Source organism: Castor canadensis, chromosome 15 (assembly GCF_047511655.1).
Source record: "Castor canadensis chromosome 15, mCasCan1.hap1v2, whole genome shotgun sequence".
In the NCBI taxonomy this organism is placed as follows: Eukaryota; Metazoa; Chordata; class Mammalia; order Rodentia; family Castoridae; genus Castor; species Castor canadensis.
The window spans coordinates 27936113-27960232 of record NC_133400.1 but is presented as its reverse complement, the minus strand read 5'-3'; the positions used below and the strand labels follow the sequence as shown (position 1 = coordinate 27960232).

The following is a 24120-nucleotide window of genomic DNA, read 5'->3' as shown; positions in this document are numbered from 1 at the left end:
GACGGTTGCTAAAGCGATTGGTGCAGCCGCCATTGGACAACGACTCGCACAGTTTTCAAACGCAAACTAAGTTCCAGGAAGAGAAGAAAAGGGGGAGAAAAGGGAAAGCCTAAGGCGGAGGCGGGACCAAAAAAGGCAGCTCGCATTGGTTCATTATAGACCTCAGGGCGGCTCTTGAAGGCTCCTTCCTCATGATTAGTCCTATTCAGGAAAAGGAGGCGGGTAATTACCCAAAGCGGCAGAAGCGCCTGCTTCTATTGGTCAGTCCTGGCGAGAGGAGGCGTGCCTGCGGTGGCTGATTGGTGGGAGAGGCAAGGTGGGCGGGGCTCTGGGACTGAGGTTTTGTTGTGAGGGTCGGTTGTCAAGCAGCGACCAATCAGGGCAGGGGATGGAGGCAAGTAGGGGTCGCGCCTGGAGCCAAGTCTTGGCCTCCGGAGCCTCAGCTGCAGGTGGAGTGGGCTACGGGCGAGGAGGCGAGAAGGCGAGGGAAAGATGGGTCCTAGATTGGGCCGATTTTGGCGGGGCCGGCTGGGCTACGGGGAGAGGGTTCCGGTCAGAGGGAGGCTAGAACCCGTGCCGGGCAAACCAGAGGGGCGGGAAGATCAGCGAGGCGGAGGAACTAGCCACGGTCTTGGGATAAGGGGACCCGACGTGGAGGCCGGAGGGGGAAAGGCAGGGGGAGCCGGAAACAGAGCTGTGGGTCTGCAGGAGGATGGGTGAAGAGCAGGCGCACGAGCAGCAGGGAAGCGAATGAATGGGGGACACCGAAAGTCGCGGGGAAAGAGGAGTAAAGGGAGCTGGCGAGGCGGGGGCCAACGTGGGGAGCTTAAAAGACAAAATGTGCATGGATGGGAGACCCAGGCAGCAGAAGGGCAACGCAGGGGAGAGGGTTTACGGGACAGGGTGAAGAGGCCGTTGGGAGAGGTGGGAGATTCCTTGAGGCGGCCTTTAGAGTGGAGAAGTCATTTCGACTCATGCCCAGACTGGAGGCCACATTCCCAGCTCTGCCCTTGGGAATCGCAGTGGGCAGGAATTGCCAGGAACTGGAAGATAGGACCCTCAGGGTCCTCTTCGAGATTCTCCCCACAGAGGATTTCAATGGCTGCCTCTGGGGTGCTTCTCATGGAGCCCTAAGCTTAGCCTCTGACTCCACGCCCATCTATGTGTCAGGTGAAACAGTGATTCCCAGAAACCTACGTGAACTGCAGGCATCTGGTCCTTCCCGCACCACTGTGGCTGCTGCACTTTAGGCAGCCAGGTCCTGGAGCAGAGCCGGTTCCATTATCTCTGCCTCTGGGAGCTTTTCCCCTGTGACCAAGTCGCCTTGTCTGAAGTGCCCCTTCTGCAGATTCCCTAACCCAGCTTGTACTGCATCTCCTAGCTGTTTGGCTTTGGTGGGTGTTGGTCTTTATCAAGCAGCCTGTAGGGAACTGCAGATCTTAACAGGCTGTCCCATTTGTTTGTATTGCAGCCTAGTGTTCAGCTGAGATGGCTCAAGCCTGACATTCCATGATCCGTGATCCTGACAGATGTGCACAGGCTGCTGCTCCTGCTGCTGTGGATGATTTAAACCGTCAGTTCAGGGCCAGGAGAGCAGGTGGTCCCTCTGCCTGAATGTGTGGGAACTCCCTGCCTACTTGATTGGTGGGTCTGGGGGGGATCAACCCCCACCCCAAGAGGAGAGCACAGTCCATTTTGTGGGTGGTGCTTCAGGTCCCAGCCTCTGAAGGATGGCCACCCCTGTGGTCACCAAGACGGCCTGGAAGTTGCGTAAGTAGTTTTTATTTTACTGTACCACCTCATTATTTTGTTAGTGGTTTATTGCTGGGCAGCCTGAACCTGCAGCATTGTCTCCTCTTCTTGGTGCAGTGGGGGACTACCAGACCTTGTTGTAAGGTAGATCAAGATGGAAATCATGACTGTGGCACTTCTTAGATGGACAATGACATTGGCTAGGTGATCTCTGAGGCTCAGTTTCCTTATTTGTACACTAAGAGTGTCACACTTGGATTTTATAGTTGCTATGAGATCATGAACATAATAAAGCACCTTGTGCAGGATTTCCAGGGATGAGAAATGCTCTAGGCATTTCAGACATCGGTCAGTCTTCCTCAGTCAAATGAAGGGATCAAGGGATAGCAGTGGAGACAGGGAGGGAAGGGCAGGGAGAGGGCTCTGGAATGTAACTGAGTATGGGCACCTTGACCCCAGTATTACTCTACATTAGTACTTCTAAAATCTTTGGTCTAAGACTTCTTTATTGAGGACCCCCAAAGTGCTTTTCTTTATGAGAGTTGTACCTATCGATATTTACCATATTAGAAATTAATAGTGGGACATTTGAAAACACAAATATATATATATATATACGTATATATATACATATATATATTTTTTATACTTATATATTGCTGTGATATATATATATATATATATATATATATATATATATATATACACACATGACAGTAGTGATGATGTCATAACATCACCTATCTGTTGGAAGCCTGTACTGGACCCTTGAGCAAATGAGAGTAGAGATGATCAGATCATCTCAGCATTAGGAAAACAGTTTGTCCTTTTGGAGACTCTGAAAGGATCGCGAGGATCCCAAGGGCTCTCAGATGTTTGGAGAGCTGCTCTATACATTAGCACCTCTGCAGGCCCTTCCCCAGAGTAAGTGGTTGGCACAGAGGCAGTGTGTTCTATGTGGTCATCTCTGCTGTGAGCTGTTTTCAGGAGCTGGGGGAAGGCTCCATTTCTTTTTAATCACCAAACCCACCAGGCCCCAGGTAAAATTTTTGCTGGACCTGAGTTTCCTCATTTTTAAAGTGGGGGTTTGAGCCATTTTTAAGTTCTCTAAAGCTGGGGTTTTGGGAGAATCATTTTATGGTCCCAAGGAGCGTGTACTTTCAACAGAGTGACTTTGTATTAGGATTATGTATCCATCCCTTCAACAGCTGTTCCTTCCTGAGCAGGGAGCCAGTAGGGGAGAAAATAGACAAGGTGGCTGTGTGGTAGGAGTTCAGCTGGGGGAGAGCAACAGACAGGAATTGGATAGCCACATCCATCCATTTCTGATCCTTCTTCATCCCAAGCTGGTATGTGTGCTTGAATAAGACAGGAAATGCTATAGGCTGCCTGAGCAGCAAGTGCAAAGACCAGGGCAAAGGCAGGAAGCTTGGCATATTACAGGAGGCCATAGACTGTGGCACAGCAGCAAGGAGGATATGGTGCCAGATTAAGCTGGTGACTTCTACAGGGCACATGTCAGCAGGACCTCAGCCTTTTTGAGGCTCTGGTTTTATCTGAAAGGCTCTTGTCATCAAAGAGACCCCAAGCCATCGAAATATCTAAGCTGGGACTAATGAGATGAGCATGTTGGGTAACTGTTGACAATTTCATGGCACGTGGGTTTCTGTGGTAAAGAAGATGTGTGAAGAGCCCAAGGCCATATGGCCTCCAGCTCCTTGTGGTTCCAGGTGTTAGCCAGCATGGGGTCATTGCATTTCAGTTCTTTAAGTCTTCCTTCTAGGATGCAAGTCCTCAGCATCAGATTGGCTGGAATGAGGGACCAGGTTATACCACCAGCACTTGGAGAGCTGCTGTAGGCCTTTGTCACAGGGTAGATTAGTACCTGACACCTGGCCCGCCAGTAAACTCTGAGGATTTTGGTCTGTTTACATTCAACTCAGGTTGAATGGGTTGTAACCCAGGAGGTGGAAGCAGGGGGATCGTGAACTTGAAGCCAGCCTGAACTACATAATGAGACTCTATTTCAGGAAAAAAAAAAAAAAAAAAAATGGAGCACCCAGGTGATGGCTATTGTTGGCTGATATCCTTCAAGCCAAGCCGCAAGGGGAGCTCTGGGCCAAGGCCCTGTGCCTCCTTTGCCAATACCTGTGGTGTGCCTCCCCCATCTCCAACAGCTCCCATCAGCCCCCATCTGTGGCTCTTCCAGCTCTGTGCCCTGTCCCAGAACCATCTGATCACATTGGAGCATGAAGGCGGGAACCTTTTCTCTATTTCCCCTAACCTCCCAGGGCCAGGTCTAGAGCAGGCACCCTGGAAACACTTCTGTTATGAGCTGATGACAATCTGTGCAGTGGTAGTCCTGAGACCCAAGTGAAGAGGCTGTGTGGTTGAGACAAGGACTGGAGAGAATCTTGGATCTGAATGACAGGGTTTCCAATGTCCTGACTGATGTCTAGGCCTGCAGAGAACTATCCCCCTGACTGGACTCATGCCACCTGTGCCAGCTATGCCCTGGCAAGGACCTGTAGGGAGATGGCATCTGTGAGGTTGAGCCTAGAACCTAGGCCCAGGCATCTTTGATAGTCCCAATAAGTCAGGCTGGCTTGCCTTCCTCAGCCACTTTCCCCACCTCCTCATGGTCTGCAGCCCACACTAGAGTCACTTGGGAAGGAGGGTGGAGTTGGAGCTGGGGTGGGGTAAATGTCCTCTGCAAAACAGCTGCAAACCCTTCTCCAAGTCACCCAAGCCAGCCTCCCAGTTGCCTCTGGGTATCAGCATGTTGGGCTTTTCCCTGTTCTGTGTGAAGAGACCTGTCCTTTCTCCTCCCTGTTCCTGAGAGGAATTCACCTGCAGACTGATTCAGAGGCCTGAGCCACCTCTTGTGTTCTTTGCCTGTGTTTTGTTCCCTTGGAGCACTGATAAGAAACCCTGAGGTACCCGTCTGTGGCCCCTGTAGTGGCCACAAGGTCCAGGCAAGGGGCCTTGGTGGCTACCCACAGTTCTTATCTTCCATTCCATCTGGTCAGCCTCTCCCCAACCCATCTGCTCCATCTGTGGTCACTTCCCTCCTCATGGAGCCCACCCTGTGTTCATCTGGGGCCTTCTTTGTCATTGTTTCCTGGTGACCAGTCCTTAGCCTAACAAACCATGGCACCTGCGAGCTCACAGGATAGGTTATGTTGTCATCCCATTCATCAGACAATCCACCTTTGAAGAGGATGAACAACTTGTCTAAGACCACACAGCAGCAGCTCACAGAGCCCAGAGCAGCACTTGTTTGCAATTCTGAGTTGTGAGCCAAGCCCTGTGTGAGCTCCCCTGGGGACAGCTGCTGGGAGTTGTATTGTTCTGAAAGTATGTCCCCAGGCAGGCTTCCTGTGGACAAGTGGCAGCTGAGAGGTGCTTTGGTGGTGCCTTGATCAACTTTATTTGAATTGTTGGTTTTGTTCTTTTTTGTACCATAGAAAAAGTATACGATATACCAACGGGTATTAGTGCTTGAGGCAGTTAGCTAAAAATAGCAAGTCAGTTTTAAAAAGTGAGTTTACATGTCCCTCAGTATGTACGAAGGATAGATCTCAGGACCCCTATACATGGATACCATAATCTGCAAGTGCTCAAGCCCACTGTGCAGAATGACATTGTATTTGCATAGAAACTAGGCATGCCTTCCCTTGTATTTTATATCATCTTTAGATTACTTATAATACCTAATACAGTGTAAAGTGCTGTGCAAACAGTTAATGTACCATATTGTTTAGAGAGAAAGGAAGAGAAAAAAGACTATACATGTACAAATAAGTACAGATGCATTTGTTTTTTGAGACAGGGTCTCACTATGTAGCTCAGGCTGGGCTTTAACTTGAGATTCTCCTGCCTCAGCTTCCCAAATGCTGAGATTATAGGGATGAACAACCATGCCTGGCATTACAGATACATATTTCTCAGTATTTTCCATTGGCAGCTGGTTGAATCTGCATATGGAGGGCTGACTGTAAAGTTTGTCAATATTACCAGTTGATGTGTAGAAAAAGTAAAAGTCAGGAGGCCTAAGGGTTGAACAGGAATGATTGAAGCTGAGAAACAGTCATTTTAGTCTCAGGCCCACACTCCCCGGTAGTTGACTCTACAGCTCATGAGGTTATCTGAGTTTCAGGTTCCAGAGCTCATGGTTGTGCATGGCCACCACGCTCCATGTGGCCCTGTCCAGGCCCCCTGACTGTCTTCTCCCTCTCCTTTTCTGTGTAGAGGAGATCGTTGCCCATGCCAGCAATGTGTCCTCACTGGTGCTGGGCAAGGCCTCCGGACGGCTGCTGGCCACGGGTGGGGATGACTGCCGCGTCAACCTGTGGTCCATCAACAAACCCAACTGCATCATGGTGAGTCTTCGCTGGCAGTGGGGATGAGGTTCGAGACAGGAGGGCGTTGTGGTAGGGCAGACTGGGGGCTGAGGAGGGGTGGCTTTGCAGGCACTGTTGAGCTCACAGTACCTAGGTGCCCACGATCAGTGCCCCCTTCCAGCTGCCTGCTCAGTGAGGCCCAGGATGACTGGAACAGTGGGCAGCCCTCGGCGATGAGAGTTACCTGCTGTGCAGACAGAACTCCAGAGTCTGATGGAAAGGTTTAAATAAGCCAGGGCCTGTGGTTGAGAAGGAAGGCATGTACCCCGCCCCACTTGCCTGTCTGCTGCCTGTCACCTGCACTGGGTGTTGATGTTCACTCATCCCAGCTCAGTTCACAGAAAGGGTTTGAGGGGACCTGGTTTGGGCTGGTTGGAGGCTCATTCTTTAAGAGCAGTTTCTCCAGTTACACAATCACCTTCAGGGCTGGAAACTGCTCTCCAAGGCAGGAGAGCATAAAAGAAGACAGATACAAAATTTCATTTCAGATGTTCTGTTTTCCAAAGCTACCACAGTTGGTGTTTTGGTCTGAGGCACGCATGTGTTGATGCATGCATATGTACATGCCAATCCACATGTGCACACAGATATATCTCTGAACACTATCATCCTTACTCTTGTGTAACCTGACTTTTTAGAATAACAATGCCATGAGGATTTTCCTGTGTCAACAAATATTCTCTTACAACACACTTTTTACTGGCTTCTTGGTCTGGTGTTCCATTGCAGGGATGTGCTGCAGCTGGCTTAGTCACGCCCTGCCATCCGCAGGGGGGCCACTCCCAGTGTTTTGGCTCTGCTGAACCACACTGTGGTGAACATCTCCATCCTCCAAGCCTTTGAGCAGCTCTGACCATTGCCTTTAATCATGGGTGTGTGCTTTTTAAAAGCCTTCAAAACATATTGCCAAACTGCTCTCCAGAAACCCGTTTGCACCCTTACCTGCAGCACAGGAGACTGTCCTTTCCCCTGAATCCTTGCCACCACAGGGAATTATCATTCTTTTGACTCTTGGTCAAATAAACAGAAAAAACTGGTAGGAGGTGATACATGTTAGTAGAAACTCAACCACTTCATATTTTGTGAGATCCATGGGACAACTGAGATATACCTGGTCACAGCCAATGGGCAATGACTCAGTAAGAGTGGAATTGAGATTTTTTGTTTTGTTTTACTCTTTGTAGGGCTCAGATGTATTTTTTACTCCCTGAAATGCCAAATTAGCATACTCAAGTTGAGAAAGATTCAAACATGTAGCAAACATAGGGTATGAACCAACCCATGCTCTGTCCCAGAGTAGCCAGGGGGTTCTGGGGTCTGGCTTCAGACTTCTTTTCAGACACTGGTTCAGCCTCCAAGTCTCCATCTGGTCTCCTCCTGTGTCTCTGTCCCTTCACTCACCCAGACAGATGAGCCTCTTGGGCCTTTCAGTGCCACACGCCTGGGGAGATGGGCCCGTGGTTCTCGCTGTATAGGCAGTCCACTTTTGTTTTTGTTTAATTCTGAATATTTGATGCATTGATATGGCTCAGCATCCAAAAGATAGAGAGTGAATTACGAAGTCCTCCTTCCTCCTCTGACTTCCACATCCTTCCCTGGATGTGACCACAGTTCCAAATTCCTTCTACATACTGGAATTATTTTGTGTATGGGTGAGCAAATCTGTACACTGTCCTGTTTCTTGCTTTCTCACACAAGTGGTGTCACGCTGCATACACTATCCTCCATTCTATTTCACCTCAAAGCACTGTGGAGATCCCTCTTTTTTTCCTGTACTGGAGATTGAGCACAGGGTTTGGGGCATGGTAGGTAAGTGTACTGCCACTTGAGCCATGCCCCTAGCTTGAGAAGATTAGTTTTTTCCTTTTTTTTTTTTTTTTGTACTAGGATTTGAACTCAGGGCTTCATGCTTGCTTGCTAGACAGGCGCCCTACCACTTGAGCCACACCTCTGCCCAAGATATATGTGGGTTGCTTCATCCATTTCTGTCACTAAATGGTTTTTTATCACATGGATGACTATGGGACCTGCTACTTAGCTAAACAGTGTCCTGTGGTGGGCGTTGACATTGTCTCCAGCCTCTTAAAAACATTTGCTACAGCAAATAACCTTTGGTTTGTGTTGCTCGTGTGAGTTTGTGGGAGGAACAGATCAGTGGGTGGAATTGTGGGTTTGAAGGAATGTGTATTTCCTCCTGTGGGTGAATTTTTCAGTTGTGCTTGGGAGGGTTTGTGCCCATTTTGACGTCTGTCAGAGCAGGGTAGGAGTCCAGCAAGCTGTTTATAACTCTTGGGCCTTCACGTCATCCATGGAGGAGCAGCCGCCCCAGCCCCCAGGTGGAACACTGTCTTGACAGACACTGATGGAATGGCCGCCATGCCTTAGGGCCAGCTTTGGGCAGGGTGTGACAAACACTATGGACTTGGTTTCAGCCTTCCCTCCAAAAAGCTAAGGAATGCCAGCACCTCCTACCCTCAGAGTGGATACCTGGGACCAGGCACAGCCCTGCCCATTGCTGCCTACACTGAGAGAACTCGTTTGTTCTCCTGCAGTCATTCCCAGGCCCGCTAGGGTCTGTGGCAAGGTCACCCATTGAGGCAGGCAGCCTCTGAGAGCCAGGCACCTGGAGGGTATATGCCTACCATGACTGAAGGGATTGGATCAGGCAGAGTAGAGATGGGAGAAGCCTAGACAGAGGTTATTTAAACTCAGAGATAAAGGGTCAGCATCACCTTATCTTGGCCTACTGTGCTTCTAAGGTGCCCAGGGCCATTTCTGCAGGTGATGCCCATGCCAGGAGCATCATGGGAAGTAACTGGGATTTGGCTACTTTTTAGCCCCAGGAGCTAAGGCTAGAAGAAACAGTCTGCAGGGCACGGGTTGGGCCCTGAGGGACTGCTGCTGCTTGCTGCAGCCATCCCCAGGGACCTTGAATTTGTGGCAGTGGTTGAAGGTGTCCCTGCAGTGCACTGAAGCTGTCACCCTCTCTCCATAGAGCCTGACGGGTCACACATCACCCGTAGAGAGTGTCCGCCTCAATACCCCCGAGGAGCTCATCGTGGCCGGCTCCCAGTCAGGCTCCATCCGCGTCTGGGACCTGGAAGCTGCCAAAAGTAGGCCTCCATGCTTGCTTCCCCTGCGTGCCCGCCATATGCTTCCTCTGCGAAGCCTGTGTGCCCCGCTGTTGGAGCCCCAAGCAGGTGGTGAGGTATCTACCTCGCCCCTGTGAGCTCTGCTGTCCCTGGAATGGCTGGCTCTGAGGAGGTGCCTAGGGAATGTCTTTCTGAATGAACAATGGGGGGATGGGCACATTGGTGGGGTGTGGGTTTAGAACTCAAGGGACATCAGAAGCTAGGAGGGGTCCCCAGAGCATGAGGATAAGTGACATGGCCAAATGGGGAGAGCTGTGAAGAACTGGGGAGTGTGCGCACAATTAGTGAGCCTGGGGTGGCCGGATCTGTTTGCCTATGTTCTGTTTGTCGTAACAGTTTAATAAGTCAAGGAGTTTTAGAATTAGTCCAGTGGAGAGAGGAAGCCTTGGCCTCATTCCTTCCCATTCTCAATCTCTCTCTCTCTGGATACTGGCAAAAACTCAGGGCCTCAAGCTTGCTAGGCAGTTACCCTACCACTTGAACCAGCCCTTTTTGCTTTAGTTATTTTTTCAGGCAGGGTCTTATGTTCTTGCTCAGAGTCAGTCTCAAACTGCAATCCTCCTTCCTCCACTTAACTGGGATTAGAGGCATATTCCACCATACTTGGCTTATTTGTTGAAATGGGGTCTTGCTAACTTTGTCCTGGCTAGCCTGAAACCACAATTATACTGATCTCCTCCACCTTCCAGGTAGTTAGGATTGCAAATGTGAGCCACCATGTCCAGCCCCAGTACTGTTCTTATACCTGACCCTTCCCATAGGATCTGCTTCTTCCCCCTCTTTTTCTCTGCAAGCTTGTAGGATCTGTGTCCCAACTTTCTGAGGTCTCACAGCCATGAGCCTTGGTGTGGGTTTGTTCTCATCCCTGAGCAGCGTCCTTACTGGGTTCTTTCAGTCTGGAAACTTGTGCCCTCAGTTCTAGCCACTCAGGAGTCTCGCCTCCTCTACAGATTGGCCACCTCCCAGGCTCAGGCTGTCACCATATGGCAGTGTGGTATATAGTGCAGCCAACTCTGCAGATTTGTCAAAAGAACCTAGAAATTTATGAGGAAGCCACCCATCTTTCGGTGTTGACAGCTAATTCAACATGTTTTGTGAACACTGGGGAGGCCAACCCTAGGAGATCCAAACAGCCTATTTGGTGCTTCTTGCCAGCCTCTGGTCTGGACCTTTGGGTGTGCCAGGCAGGAGGCCACTTGCTGCTGCTTAGAAGAGCATGGGTTTTGCCCAACCTGCCTTTTCCAGAGAGACTCTGGTGCCTGCTGAGCCTTAGAGGCCCTGCTAACAGATGCCCTACAACTGCTTCAGGACAATGGCCTCTGGCCATATGTGTCTAGTGGTGAGGCTCATGTTGCTTGAGAACAGTGGTCTTTTGAGGTCAGTGGTCCTCAGAAAAGGTGGTGTCCCTGGGCCTTGAGGGACACTGGCCCACTGCTAATGATCTGTCAAAGAACCATAGAACCCCAGAGTGTCTTTGATGACAAATAGGGCTGCATTCCTTGTGTCTCAGCCTGTGATCCTGCTGCCTTGCCACATCTGGAAGCCACACCTGAACCCAGGGCATGTGCTCAGCCATTGTGGACTTGAGTGGGCAGGCAGGAGCAGGCCACGATGGGGGCTCTGACTGAGAAGGTGGTCAGTCCCTTGGGAGGCTCTGCCTGGACCTGAATTCCAGTGGACACCATTGATCAGTCACCATTCAATGAACAGCAAAGGCTGAGGATGCCATGGCCCTGCTCAGGCCTCCTCAACCACAGCATTTCACTCACCAGGGAAATGTGAGTGATTGCTTAAGGTGGTGACGAGTGGGAACTAGTTGCTGCTGGGCTCTGGGGCTGCTACTGGACAAGGATCTCGTGAGGAACACATGGCCCAGACCCCTCCCCTAGAGCCTGACGCTAGTGGGCTGGTCACAAATCATGTTTTCAGGAAGCATCCAGATGCTTCCAATGTAGAGCCAGACAAGCAGGTCCCCTGATTTGACAGGCCCAGGGAGGGAATAGCTCTTGGTGAAGATCCTGTGGCTGCAGGTGGCCAAGCCTGGGACTTGAATCTGGTGTCAGAACTCCTGTTCCAGTGCTCTTGGCTCTGCCATCTACTGCCCTGAGTTGGGATTCTCAAAAGCTGGCCCTTAGCAGGTAGAGCAGAGACCTCAGATCTACCTCCTCCGCACTCACCAGAGCATAAGTGATAGTGACGAAAGGTCAGTTGATGCTCCAGGTTGCAAAGGAGTCTGAGAAATCTGCCTGTCACGTTGGATGCCCCAAAAGCAGCCAGCACTGGAGGATTCTGGTGGAGTGAAGGAAGGGCTTGGAGGTCCCAGAATGGACAGGAAGCCCCAAATGCCCCTCAGTGTGCTGGTCCCAGATCCTGTAGCTGGGTCTGGCATCTCTGGGATGGACGAGTGAGGGCAGAAGTCACGGCAGAGGAATGTGGTCTTGCCAGCTTTCCACAGCACAGCCTGAGGGCAAGGGCACTCAGCCCAGCACATCCCCATAGGAAGGCGGCCCACGCAGGGTGTAACTGCCACAGGGAGGGAGGATCTTGCAGCGTGAGTGGGGCCGGATCCAGTGTGTGTTTGGGCAGCATGCACTGAAATCTCCTCGGCAGTGCTGGGCCCCCAGCAGCACACAACAGTGGAGAGCAGCAAAAGCTGTGCCCCACCTGGGCAGTGGCTGAATTGAATGCTGAATTGGATTTTCACTGGACAGACATGGCAGATGCCTTGTTAGACTCCTTGGGCATGGGACGGAGGCACGGTCCCATATCCACTGCCTGAGAGGGCCAGCTGCAGAGGGTGCTTAGGCTGGGTTAAGCAGTGACTAATCCACAGCAGCTCCTTCCTGCTGCTCATCCCTATGCCTGGCCCTGAGCCAGCAGTTGTGCCCAGTCTCACTCCCTTGGCCCAGGCTACAAAAGCTGCAGACCCTGGTCTGTTTTCTGGCCCTGCACTTGCTGTTTGGCCTCAGGCAGGCCTCTTCACTCTCTGAGCCATCAGCCACTGCCTGGTATGGTCAGAGGGACTCAGTGACCTAGAGTAGTGAGATTCCTGAGCTCGCCAAACACCAGAAGTGCTTAGTATATACTGTGGAGACAAAGGAGATGCCCCAGTGGTCATAGCCCTGGGTAGTGCACTGTCACTGGGGCAGAAGAAGGAGAAGCAGGATATGTGTTGAGGAGGAGGTGGGATGGTCCCATCGAGGACAGCCAGGAGGGAATGAAGACAGGCCTTCTGCAGGAAGATTAGAATGGAATGGTTACAACTGCATTTATTGAGCACTTGACATGTGTTCATTTACTTAGTGCTGACCATAACCCAACACAAGGCTCATGAGGGTAAGTGATGCCCACAGTCACACAGGAAGTGAGGAGCAGAGCCAGGACAGCCTGGTTTTGTCTGGCTCCTGAGCCCATGGCCTGATGTGGACAGTGGAGAGCATCACACACTGGGCTTAGAGCTTAATGTTTCTGTCCCTGACGTGTTACATTTGGAGTCTTGAACACCTCCTGCACCTGAGAGCTCACTACCTCACAAGTCACCTTATTTCCCCTTGGCTCAAACCTAAGGATGGCTGGACTCCCACACCTACAACCCTGGCACTGGTAGGCTGCTTGGTTTCTTTGACAGTGGAAGTAGAAATCTTTCAAAAAGCATGACATACGAAGCTGGGTTCAGTGGCTGGCTCCTGTAATCCCATCTATTTGGGAAGTGGAGATCAGAAGGAACACAGTTTGAGGCCAACCCAGGCCAAAAAAAGTAGCAATATCCCATCTCAACCAATAAGCTGGGTGTGGTGGTACACACCTGTCATCCCAGCTACACTGGAGGAATAAGTAGGATTGTAGTCTAGATTATAAACGTGATTTGCTACCTGAAAAAATAACTAAAGCAAAACAGTAGGGCGTGGTTCAAGTGGTAAGAGTGCCCACCTAGCAGGAGTTCCTGAGTTTAAACCCCAGTACCGCCAAAAAAAACCCAAAACACACACACATGTCATGAGACAAGTTGGAGTGGTACCAGAGAATTCCCTGAGACAGTAATACAGGTTTGCCTCCAGGCCTGGCCATTGAGCTACCTGCCATGTCTGAAAGGGTGGGAGACGTGACTTCTAGGACAATGGTTGGTGATCGGTCCTCCCCTGACTGAGTCCCTATGTCCTCTCAGTTTGCACAGCTCTTCTACTTGCCCTCACGGCCACCTTTAAGGTGTCCCCAAGTAGAGTCACCCCAGAGAGCAGTGAGAAGCACCTAGATGTGCCCATGTTTCATCCATTGATACCTGCTCAAATGCCACCACCTACGTAAAGCCTTTCTTGATTCTTTTCAGCCAAGCATCCTCTCTCTACCAGAATCTCTTCTGAGTATAGGGATAAGAGGCTCTGCACCTTCTGGGTCTTCTCTTACACAAGCCATGGAGAGTCCAATGCGTTTTCTGGAGACTTGAGTAATGATAGACATGGCTGTTACCTGTTCAAGAGAACAGCAGAGAAGTTCCTTATTAGGGTGGCGGGACTTTGGTTTCTCCCATTTTGAAATGGGTACCGTGAATTCTGACCAGCATGTACAGATGAATCTGGTGACTGCCTTCTGCTCATAGTCTCTGCCTCCCCACCCCACCCAATCACCTCTGCTGTCTTTTTCTTGGCAGTTCTTCGCACGCTTATGGGACACAAAGCCAACATCTGTAGCCTAGATTTCCACCCCTATGGTGAGTTCGTGGCCTCCGGTTCCCAAGACACAAACATCAAGGTGAGTTACCACCCTGTTTCCCATCGCCCTGTTCTCCCATGTCTCTTCCTGGGGAAGAGACAACCTGCTTCCACCTGTGTCTGGAGGGTCCTTCCTGTGAAGCAGCATCATCCATGCCTTCAGGACAGGCCCAGGATGCCCACCTTGAGAGAGTGGTATCCTGACATCTGTCATTGTAGCTATCATGACCTGCAGTTCCTGGAGCCCCATGGCCTGGCTCAACTGCCATGTGATCTCCTAACATTGCCCCTCTGTCCCTCTTCCCACAGCTCTGGGACATAAGGAGGAAAGGCTGTGTCTTCCGGTACAGGGTAAGGACAGCCCCTCTGTCAGTCACTCCAGGAGCACTACATGGCATGGAGCACAGCATGAGCCCAGGCCTCTGCAGAGGTGGGAGGCTGTGGTCCACTGAGAGCAACAGCATGAAATGTGGATTGAGTGCAAGGGAGTGCACCTGGGCCTCCCACTCACCACCAAACCCCCACAGCTCCATTTATCAGGCCACGCTCCACACTGATTTTGCAGGCAGCTGACTGGCATCGCTGGATAAAGTGTTCCTGTTCATAAGAGTTTGACAGCACTGCTTAACCAAGATTATTTTCAGAAGTTATCAGAGTCTCTGACATTAAGAGGGCATTTATTTATTTACATTTCCAGAAGGGGCTTAAACCACAGGGGTTTCCTAAATCATATGAGCATGCAGGCTTGATTTCCTGGAGTCCTTCAGGGCTGGGCGTCCATGGCCACACTATGGGAAGTGCCCTTTTCTCATGTCTCCCAGCGGTGGTCCTCTGCGCCTCTGGCTGCTCCCCAGGAAGGCACTGTGTGTTGGGGCAGGCAGAGGAACTGGGGGAGCGCCTGATGGGTTCAGATGTCTCTGGTGAGCTTGGTGCGCTGTCCTCCTCCTTCAGGGTCACAGCCAGGCTGTGCGGTGTCTCCGGTTCAGCCCTGATGGGAAGTGGTTGGCATCAGCTGCAGATGACCACACAGTGAAGGTAGCTCCCGACCTGACTTGGGCCTAGGGGTTGGAGCCAGGGGTCCGCTGATCACACCCGTCTTCTTCCTGATCGGTTTCATGTGTCCCAGGCCTGTCCAGAGTGGACAGAGTGCTCAGGCCAGATTTGAGGGAGAGTGGGCGTCCAGGTGCCCAGCCTGACTCTGACCTTCCCCTGCCCTGCCTCAGCTCTGGGATCTGACTGCTGGCAAGATGATGTCTGAATTCCCTGGTCACACGGGGCCTGTCAACGTGGTGGAGTTTCACCCTAATGAGTACCTTCTAGCTTCTGGCAGCTCTGACAGGTGAGCAGGGCACAATGCCTGTGATTGTCGTCCCTCTGCATCCCCATCCTGTGTGTCTGGCCTGTGTATCACATGCTTGTGTGGACTGAGTTCAAGCCAAGATTAGATCCTGATCCCATCTCTTTCCAGCTCTGGTTGCTGGGCCTGTGTCTGGGACTGTGATTCCCTAGGCTTGTCAAGATCCAAGGCCCAGGTGACCTAGGGCCACTGGGAACAGCGTGGGTCATATCCACCTTCCCTCTGCCTATGAGGCCAGTCCCTGCCCCAGACATTGCTCCTCTTGGCTCTCCTTGAGATAGAGGATTCTGGATAGAAGCTGACTTTCCAGGCCCTGGCCTAGGTTCAGGCCAGACTGGGGGACTGACTGCCCAGTACAATATGGCTGTCCTTACAGGACGATCCGTTTTTGGGATCTGGAGAAATTCCAGGTGGTGAGCTGCATTGAAGGAGAGCCGGGGCCTGTTAGGTATGTGGGCAGCTGAGTAGGAAGACCCTGTCCCTCTTGCCAAGGCAACACAATTGGGAGAGGGTGGGCCTTTCTGTCTTGGGCTCTCCTGGTTTTTGGGGGTGTGGGGGAGGCTGGGTGCCCCAGGACTGATAGCCAATTCTCACCTGGCCCAGGAGCGTGCTCTTCAATCCTGATGGCTGCTGCTTGTACAGCGGCTGCCAGGACTCACTGCGGGTCTACGGCTGGGAGCCTGAGCGCTGCTTTGATGTGGTGCTTGTCAACTGGGGCAAGGTGGCTGACCTGGCCATCTGCAATGACCAGCTGGTGAGAGGACCAAAGGCACCCACTGCCCATCCTCTGCCTCAGGCCCCCTCACTCCCACCCTGCCCTACTGGGGTCTTGCTCCTACTTTCCAGTCCCAGCCCCACCCCAGCTCTGCTGCTTCCTGCAGATAGGTGTGGCCTTCTCCCAGAGCAACGTCTCCTCTTATGTGGTGGACCTGACGCGGGTCACTAGGACAGGCACAGTGGCCCAGGACCCTGTGCAGGACAGCCGGCCCATAACACAGCAGCTGCCTCACCCCAGTGCCCCACTCCGGCGCATCTATGAGCGGCCCAGCACAACATGCAGCAAGCCTCAGAGGTGAGTGCTCCTGCCCAGGAGAGCAAGGGGTGCACAGACAGTGGTCCCGCCCCACTAGGCTCTGGGGCACTGGCCCAGTCCTTACTGGAGTGCCAGCTTCCTTCTGGCTCTGTCCTGCACTGGCAGGGTGAAGCATAACTCGGAGAGCGAGCGGCGCAGCCCCAGCAGTGAGGAGGAGCGGGAGGAGCGGGAGTCTCGGGCAGAGATCCAGAATGCTGAGGACTACAACGAGATCTTCCAGCCCAAGAACAGCATCAGTGAGGCTGCTCTCCTGCCCCAACCCAGTGCCCCTGACTGTGAGGCAGAGGCGAGGGGCCTTCTCAGAAATAGTGTCACTGTGGCTCTGTGTCCCTTAGCCCCCACCTGGGCCCCACACCCTCAGGGCCTTGCTGGGCTGGACTTCATGGGACCGAAGGCAGGAACCAGGAGCTCCCAGGTAGAGGAGCAAAGGGGCTATAGGAGCAAGTGGGCTGAAAGGGGCAGGGCTGAGAGCTCATGGGGTCAGAGAAGGGTCTTGTATGCCTGAGAATCATCTCACCTGACTGGGTTCTGTGCTCCAGATGACCCAGCTAGGAGGGCTCCCGGGGAACCCAAGTCATCAGCCTCCTTTGCCTTGGCAGGCCGGACACCGCCCCGGAGAAGCGAGCCCTTCCCAGCACCCCTGGAGGATGGTGAGTTGGGCCAGAGCGTGACCTCTTAGGCCCCAGGCTGTCCCTAGGCTTCCCCTCTCCTGGCACAACCTCCAGCCTTCCCTTTACCTGCCTAGAAGTACCTGCTATGTGCCAGGCCCCAGACAAGGACCTGGTAACTGAGTGAGAGCAAGAGAGACAGGTGCTTCCTTGCGCCCATGCCAAGTGCGTGGAGAGAAGCAGTAGACAGTGCAGGAGGGCCGCCAGTGGGTCCCCTGGAGATGGAATAGGGCTCTGAGGAGGCCTGAGGGCCTGTGAGGAGAGGCAGAGCAGAGTGTGAGTGAGCGGCACAGGAAGGTTAGGTCTGGACCTGGAGTGGTAAGCCCAGCTGGAGGCTAGGCCCGGGGACTTTGGCTAGGACTATGGGATTTGAAAAGAAAGCAAGTGTGATCTGCTCTACCTCCTCCATCTGGCTTCCCTAGGGAACCATGTCCTCTCCTTCCCCCTCTTGGTGCTGAGTTTCCTAAGAGCCTCGCCCTCTTCGTTTCCCTGCTTACCACCCACTCACCTCCGCCCCTCTGCTCCCACACACACTCCATTCCTACTGGCAGGATTGTCCTGAAACTCCCATCCACAGACCTGAGGACAGGAAGAGCCAGGCTCAGCCTGCTCCTGCTCTCCCTCATTACAGATGCCTCATCATCCAGAGGCCCATCCCAAGCCTTTGTTGCCAGACCCTCTCCTGACCTGATCAGTGAGCTTTTCCTTTTGCCTTCAGACACAGCCACAGCCAAGGACGCCTCAAAGCCCAGCCCAGCCATGGACATGCAGTTCCCAGTGCCAAATGTAGGTCCAGCTGGAGGGGGATGGTGTGGGGCTTGGAGAGGGCTGGAGTCCCAAGCCAGGGCCTCCCTCCATAGGAAATAGTGGGGCTTCAGGCTGGCAGCTGCTGAGCCTCAGACCCCTTTAGCTTGAGATCCCACCCCGGCCCCCGGTCGTCACTTCCACCCCGGCACCCAAGAGTGAACCCGCCATCATTCCTGCCACGAGGAACGAACCCATCGGGCTGAAGGCCTCCGAATTCTTGCCTGTGAGTAGGGAACCAGCCTGGGGTAGAGGGTGGGGAGGCCCAGGGCAAGGGCACAGCAGTGCGGCCTGTCCCCATGCTAGTGTCTGACCACCGGTTCCACGCAGGCCGTGAAGATCTCCCAGCAGGCAGAGCTAGTGGATGAGGATGCCATGTCACAGATTCGCAAAGGCCATGACACCATGTGCGTGGTGCTCACCAGCCGCCACAAGAATCTGGACACTGTGCGGGCAGTGTGGACCACAAGTGACATCAAGGCAAGTGCCCAGCCCTGCCCTGGGGCCTGACCTTTTCACCTGCTTCCTGGGCATGGGGGCTAGGGTGGGGCCAGGCAGGCCCTGTGGTTGTGCCACAGCTCTGCTCCGCATTACCACAGGCTGCCATTTAGTGGGCACCCATTTCTAGGCCTTGCCCTCCTCGCAGGTATGGTCTTGGTAACACCTCATTACACCCCCACCCCATTCCCACCCCGATGGAACTCTATTTGCAGACGTCAGTGGACTCTGCTGTGGCCATCAATGATCTGTCGGTGGTTGTGGACCTCCTGAACATTGTCAACCAGAAAGCGTAAGTGGCCGCAAGGGGAGGGCTGGGGTGGGTGGGGCCAGCCTGATGCACTGTGCCCTGGCCTCTCCCCAGTTCACTGTGGAAACTGGACCTGTGTACCACGGTGCTGCCACAGATCGAGAAACTTCTGCAGAGCAAGTATGAGAGGTAGGGAGCTGGCCTGCCTGCAGTGGATGGGAAGGGGTTCTGAGGTGGCCACGAAGCATTACTGCCCCAACACATCCCAGGGCAGTTGCAGTGGAACCAGACCAGTGTATGACTGTACAGGGTGTGTGTGTGTGTGTGTGTGTTCCTGCTGTGGGGGTGTGTGTGTGTATGTATGTGTGTGTGTGTGTGTGTGTTCCTGCTATGGGTGTGTGTGTGTGTGTGTGTGTGTTCCTGCTATGGGTGTGTGTGTGTGTGTGTGTGTGTGTGTTCCTGCTATGGGTGTGTGTGTGTGTGTGTTCCTGCTATGGGTGTGTGTGTGTGTGTGTGTGTGTTCCTGCTACGGGTGTGTGTGTGTGTGTGTGTGTGTGTGCAGTCCTGTGTGTGTGTGTGGTCCTGCACCCCATCTACATACTCTGCTGTTTGTCTGTGGCTCCGCCTTGTCCATTTGTTGACATACTCTGCTGTTTATCTGTCTGTGGCTCCGCCTTGTCCATTTGTCGACCCTGAAGCTATGTCCAGACGGGCTGCACCTCCCTGAAGCTGATCCTGCAGCGGTTTCTGCCCCTCATCACTGACATCCTGGCAGCCCCGCCCTCGGTGGGCGTGGACATCAGCCGGGAGGAGAGGTGAGAGCGAGGCAGCAGGTACTCTGTGGCTGGACCTCACTTGGTGATGGCCCTGCTCTGCCCCGCCGAAACAGCTTACAGAGTTGCCCTGTGGGTGGGGGAGTGGGTCAGGGTGGGGTGGGCAGATCTAGAGCCTGGGCTCCCCTAGGCCTGGCTATGCCCCTGGGCCCTGGTTGGGTGTGGAGGGCATGCCCTGGTCCACTGCCCCTCTGGAAAGAGGGACAGGAGTGATCAGGAGAGCAGAGGCCCCAGGCTGAGTGGGGGTCATGGTGGTCCCTGGCAGTCTCCTCAGGTGCTGCCCCTTGGCCCACAGGCTACACAAGTGTCGGCTGTGTTACAAGCAGCTCAAGAGCATCAGTGGCCTCGTCAAGAGCAAATCGGGCCTGAGTGGCCGCCACGGCAGTGCCTTCCGAGAGCTGCACCTGCTCATGGCCAGTTTGGACTGAGGAGTCCTGTGGGAGGGGCACCCAGCAGCCTTCAATGCCCTGCCTCCATCCCTACTCCTATTCCCCGTGTGCCCACTGGCCTATGAGCCATCTGCGGCCATCCTGGAGGTGGCAGCACGGGCCCACTGGCCACCTCCATAGCCCTGAACTGAGACAACTTCCTCTCTGGCAGTGGCTGCCCGGCTTTGCCCATCTCTTGCTTTTTGGAGCAGCAAACTGAGCTCTGGGGCTGCTGCTGTAATTTATAAGGTGAAATTTATTAAATTTGTAACTATTGCTTGACTTCCGTGCGAGACAGGCATCCTCTGCCCTGGGATTTACAGGGCTCTCCTAGGCCTATGGTGGCCTACCTGGTCTCTTCTGAGATGACACCACACCCTTTCCAAGCCTCAGGAGTACAATTCCAGGCTGTCTGGCCAGCAGGGGGCAATAGTGACTGCAGTGCAGGAAAGGGCCAGCTCAGGCTTCCTAGGGGAAGAGGAGCAAGCAGCAAGCTCTCCTCTCAGGGCCAGAACAGATGAGTCCATCATCATCTCAGCCAAGCTCCTAGTTATCCTTTGGACCCCTGCAAGACCAGCTGCTGCCCAGACCAACAGCTGTGCACTTTTGGTGCCAGGGCCCCAGCATGCCTCCAAGACAGGACAGGACAGCTGCACGTCCTCTGAGAAATCCAAACAACTTTTACTTGCAGAGCTGGGTGGCCAGAACTGGCCCTGTCCTTCTGTCATCCCTTATAGGTTCACCCTTCTCCAGGGCAGACATTGCCAGTGCAGCCAGCTAGGAGGGAGGAACTCTTGAAATCCTTGCCTGGGAGCAGGTACAGGCAGCACAGAAGCTGCAAGGGAGACCCCAGGAGGAAAGGGCAGAGTGGAGTAGTGAGCTATGCAGGGGGCTGGAACACCAGCGGAGCCTGTGACAGGTCTTTGAAGCTCCCTGGAGCCTACAACATGGAGGTGACACCACTGTGAGATGCGACAACCAGTTACTGCAGGTACGTGGTAGGTACCTCATAGAGGAAATATGACCATAAATAGAATGGCACTGACCAAGGTGAGGGTGGGGTCAGTGAGGACTCCTGGCCCCCAGTGGTCCAGGATGTGTGTTCTTCAGTGACTAGGAGGACAGGTCCTGCAGGGCTGCAGTGACCAGCCAGCCATGGGGAGTGATGGCATGATAAGGGCCCAATACCAAACTAGACTACACACACTTGTGTAAAAAGACTTTTATTTTAATAAGTACAAATGGCTAAGCTTCCAAAAGTTCTTAAATAGGATTGTGGAGGGAGAAGCATGTCAAGAAGCCATTGAGCAGAGTGTGCCTGGTACCAGGCAGATGAGGGGATACAGGACCCTGCCCACTGGCCTCTGCCATCCATAAATACAGCCCAGCCCGTGGTAGGGGCTAGGCTCCTATGTACACCTAGGAACATTATGTACACACCCCACTGTGGGGTCCCCCCTCGGAGGGGAGCAAGGGCAGGGCTGCCCCTGGCTGCCACCAGCCCAGCTTTGTCCCATGGTTCCTGGGCCTGAGGGCCACCAGGCCCTTGGGCTGGGAAGAAGAGTGGGCCAGCCCAGGTGAGAGCCCACAACCCACACACTCCTGCCCTGGCCTTGAGGGCCCAGCTCCGATGACCCAGGGCCTGCCAGGCAGAGCGGCCAACTTTGCCCTCCAGCCCACGCCATGTGCCCAGAGCCACACGGAGACACCACTCCTGAGGAGAGTCGGCACTGCAGCAGGAGCAGGTGGCAAGGCCTTCAGGCCCAGTGGGATGGTACCTCCTCATACAGGAACGGGCCTTGACCTCCCTGCAGAAGGGGAAGGCAGGCTGTCAGCCTCCTCCTGCCATGGTGGGCACACCCAAAGCAGGTAGAGAGCAACTCAGACCAGCAGAAGCACACGGACAGCACACAGCCAAGGGCAACCCGAGCAGCAGAGCTCCCACGGAGCCCTGCAACCCAAGGCAGGCAGCAGTGGGCGGCAAGCAGGCAGACAGCCTGGGCCACTGGCCCCACTCACCTAGAGACTGCAGCCCTAGCCGTCAGGCTGAAATCAAAGTAACAGGTGTCTCACTGGTAAGCCTGACCCTGGCAGGACCTGCTGCTCCTATCCCTTTGGACCCAAGGACTCGGCCTTCCCATAAAGGGCCAAGTCAGGGGCTGCAGACCTGTCATGTGGCCCACTATGGGACATGGGGTACACCTTGAGCCCAGGAGAGGTGAGGCCCAGGATGGGAGATGCTGAGCCTGCTTTCTGGGGGTACTCCAGAAGCCAGCCTGCCCAGCCCCTGAGAATGGTGACCTGGGCCTGGAATCAGCAGCTACTGCTAGGAGGGTACAGGCTGGACTCCACCCTCTCCACAGTACTGCCTGCCCAACCCCTTCCCAGGGGCAGGGGATGGTATAACACAGGTTCTGAAGTTTCGTAAGTAGTTTTTTTCTGGTACTGGGATTAGAACCCAGGGCCATATGCATGCTAGGCAAAACCCTCTAACACTGGCCTATATCCCTAGCCTTTTTAAGATTTTGAGACAGGGTCTCACTAAGTTGCCTCAAACTTGCGATCCTGCTGCCTCAGCCACCCAAGTGCTGGGATTACAGACGTGCACCACCTCACCTGGCATATAAACTTTTTAAAAAGGAAAGAATCCATTCAGGCATGGCAGTCTTGTCGGCTGTGACCTTCATGGGGAGAGTGCTCACCCCTCTCTCTGCCCACTCCCCACTGACTCACCGGAAGGCTGCAGCTTTCTCCGGATGGAGCCAGGGCGGCTATTGGTCCCAGAGCTGGGGGCTGAATGGGCTCGTGCTGACTGTAGTGTCTGGCAAGCTGGTTCCCACTGTGAGCAGGAAAGGCAGATGGGCTGGGGCCAGGGCTGCCCTGGCAATCTCTCCTGCCACCCACTGGGCTTCCCTTGTGAGATCACAGATGTGAAGAAGGAAACTAGTTCCCACTGTGCACCAGACTGTAAACTACCTGAATTGCTAAGGACCCCCCATATCACCTTTGGAGCCAAATAAAGGGCCACTGGGTTTGGGTTCAAGTCTGATTCTACCACCTTTAGGCAGCTTCCCTCCTCCCCACCCTGCCCCATGGGGACAGGACTGCAGGGGCTCCACACCTCCAGATGCTCCTGGCTTGACCAGGACCCGAGCTCTGTGCGACGAGAGCTCGGACCCAGCTCCACTGAGCGCACCCTCTCAGCAAACTTGAGGGAGTACAGAGTCTCACTGGTGTTCTTCTCCACAGGAGACACCTAGAGGACACCAGAGCTCAGGCCCTGCCCAGGCCACCTGGCCACCCCGGGGACGATGACTGAGGGGCACAGAGCATGAGCACTGAAGAGATACAGAGGAGGGATTTGGGAGGTACACAGGTGCAACAGACCAGGTCTGTGCAGGGCTGAGGGGATTCCAAGGCTGCTGATGGCAAGAGTCCCTACCCTGCACAGCCTGGAAGGCCCCTCAACACTGAGGCTGGCCCCACCCCTCACCTGCACCACCATGAGTGTCTTGCTGTCACCACTAAGCGAGTCCTGTAGCAGATAGGTGAGCTTGGAGTTGCGGAAGGGCACGTGGCCCTGGCGGGAGCGCAGAGCAGCAATGACATCACCCAGGGCTGACAGGGACTTGTTGATGTGCTGTGCTTCCCGCAGGCGGCTGCCCTCGGCCCCCGACTTGCCCACACGCTCTGAACCAGCCAGGTCCACCAGGTTCAGCTTCCCTGTGGAGAGGGTGTCCGGTCAGGGCTGTCCAAGGGTCTCCCACGGAGTGGGCTCCTCAGGCCAGGTGGCCCACTGCCCTCCCTCACCCGTGGTACGGAGGCCTGTGCTGCAGTCCACGCCTCGCACTGTCACGATAAGCAGGGCATGCGAGCGGGAGCTGTGCTCGTTCAGGTTGGTGAACTCCGTGGTGCGGTTGGTGTGGCCGAACTCAAAGACCTGGGCACAGGGGCGTAGGTTTAGAATGGGGACTTGGGGATCATCCCGCCCGAGCTCCCCTCTAAAGAGTGACACCACCCTGTGCCTCTTAGTGGAGCAAAGTGAGACTCAGAGGGACTGGGGATTTGCCCCAGGTTGCACTCAGGCTGTGGCAGAGCCCAGGTTCAAGTCTGGCTCTGCCCTGCTTCAGAGAAGCTCTGCTTGTGGTTAGGGTCTTCCTAGCACTTCACCAA

At 53.9% G+C, this 24120-nt stretch overlaps 2 protein-coding genes across 15 annotated transcripts in view; one reads left to right on the top strand and one right to left on the bottom strand.

Moving 5' to 3' along the window:
• Positions 1–320: 320 nt before the first annotated feature.
• Positions 321–20229, top strand: Katnb1 (katanin regulatory subunit B1). 7 transcript variants are annotated; one of them, XM_074055930.1, is made up of 20 exons: positions 321–394; positions 1472–1770; positions 6004–6134; positions 9151–9268; positions 13956–14056; positions 14326–14367; positions 14968–15051; positions 15240–15355; positions 15750–15821; positions 15977–16127; positions 16255–16445; positions 16572–16702; positions 17006–17116; positions 17766–17920; positions 18045–18164; positions 18269–18418; positions 18652–18728; positions 18801–18875; positions 19385–19501; positions 19785–20229. In XM_074055930.1, the coding sequence occupies exons 2-20, from the start codon at positions 1731–1733 to the stop codon at positions 19945–19947; spliced, it is 2145 nt and encodes a 714-aa protein (XP_073912031.1). In that variant the 5' UTR covers positions 321–394; positions 1472–1730; the 3' UTR covers positions 19948–20229. The 7 variants fall into 7 exon arrangements, with proteins under 7 accessions (XP_073912031.1, XP_020020159.1, XP_073912034.1 ...); XM_020164570.2 differs by having other exon boundaries at positions 321–449; positions 17066–17116; positions 17853–17920; positions 19815–20229; XM_074055933.1 differs by having other exon boundaries at positions 321–449; positions 17066–17116.
• Positions 20230–21154: 925 nt separating this feature from the next.
• Positions 21155–24120, bottom strand: part of Kifc3 (kinesin family member C3) — a 78880-nt gene continuing 75914 nt past the window's right edge. For 7 of the 8 annotated variants that reach the window (XM_074055924.1, XM_074055923.1, XM_074055925.1 and 4 more), the window contains 5 exons: positions 23758–23887; positions 23441–23670; positions 23069–23203; positions 22681–22786; positions 21155–21755 (listed from right to left, as the gene is read on the bottom strand). In XM_074055924.1, coding sequence (XP_073912025.1) covers positions 21730–21755; positions 22681–22786; positions 23069–23203; positions 23441–23670; positions 23758–23887 — 627 coding nt within the window. In that variant the 3' untranslated portion in view covers positions 21155–21729. Of the gene's footprint in view, positions 21756–21966; positions 21994–22680; positions 22787–23068; positions 23204–23440; positions 23671–23757; positions 23888–24120 lie in introns of all 8 variants that reach the window. The other variant, XM_074055922.1, reaches the window with a different exon arrangement.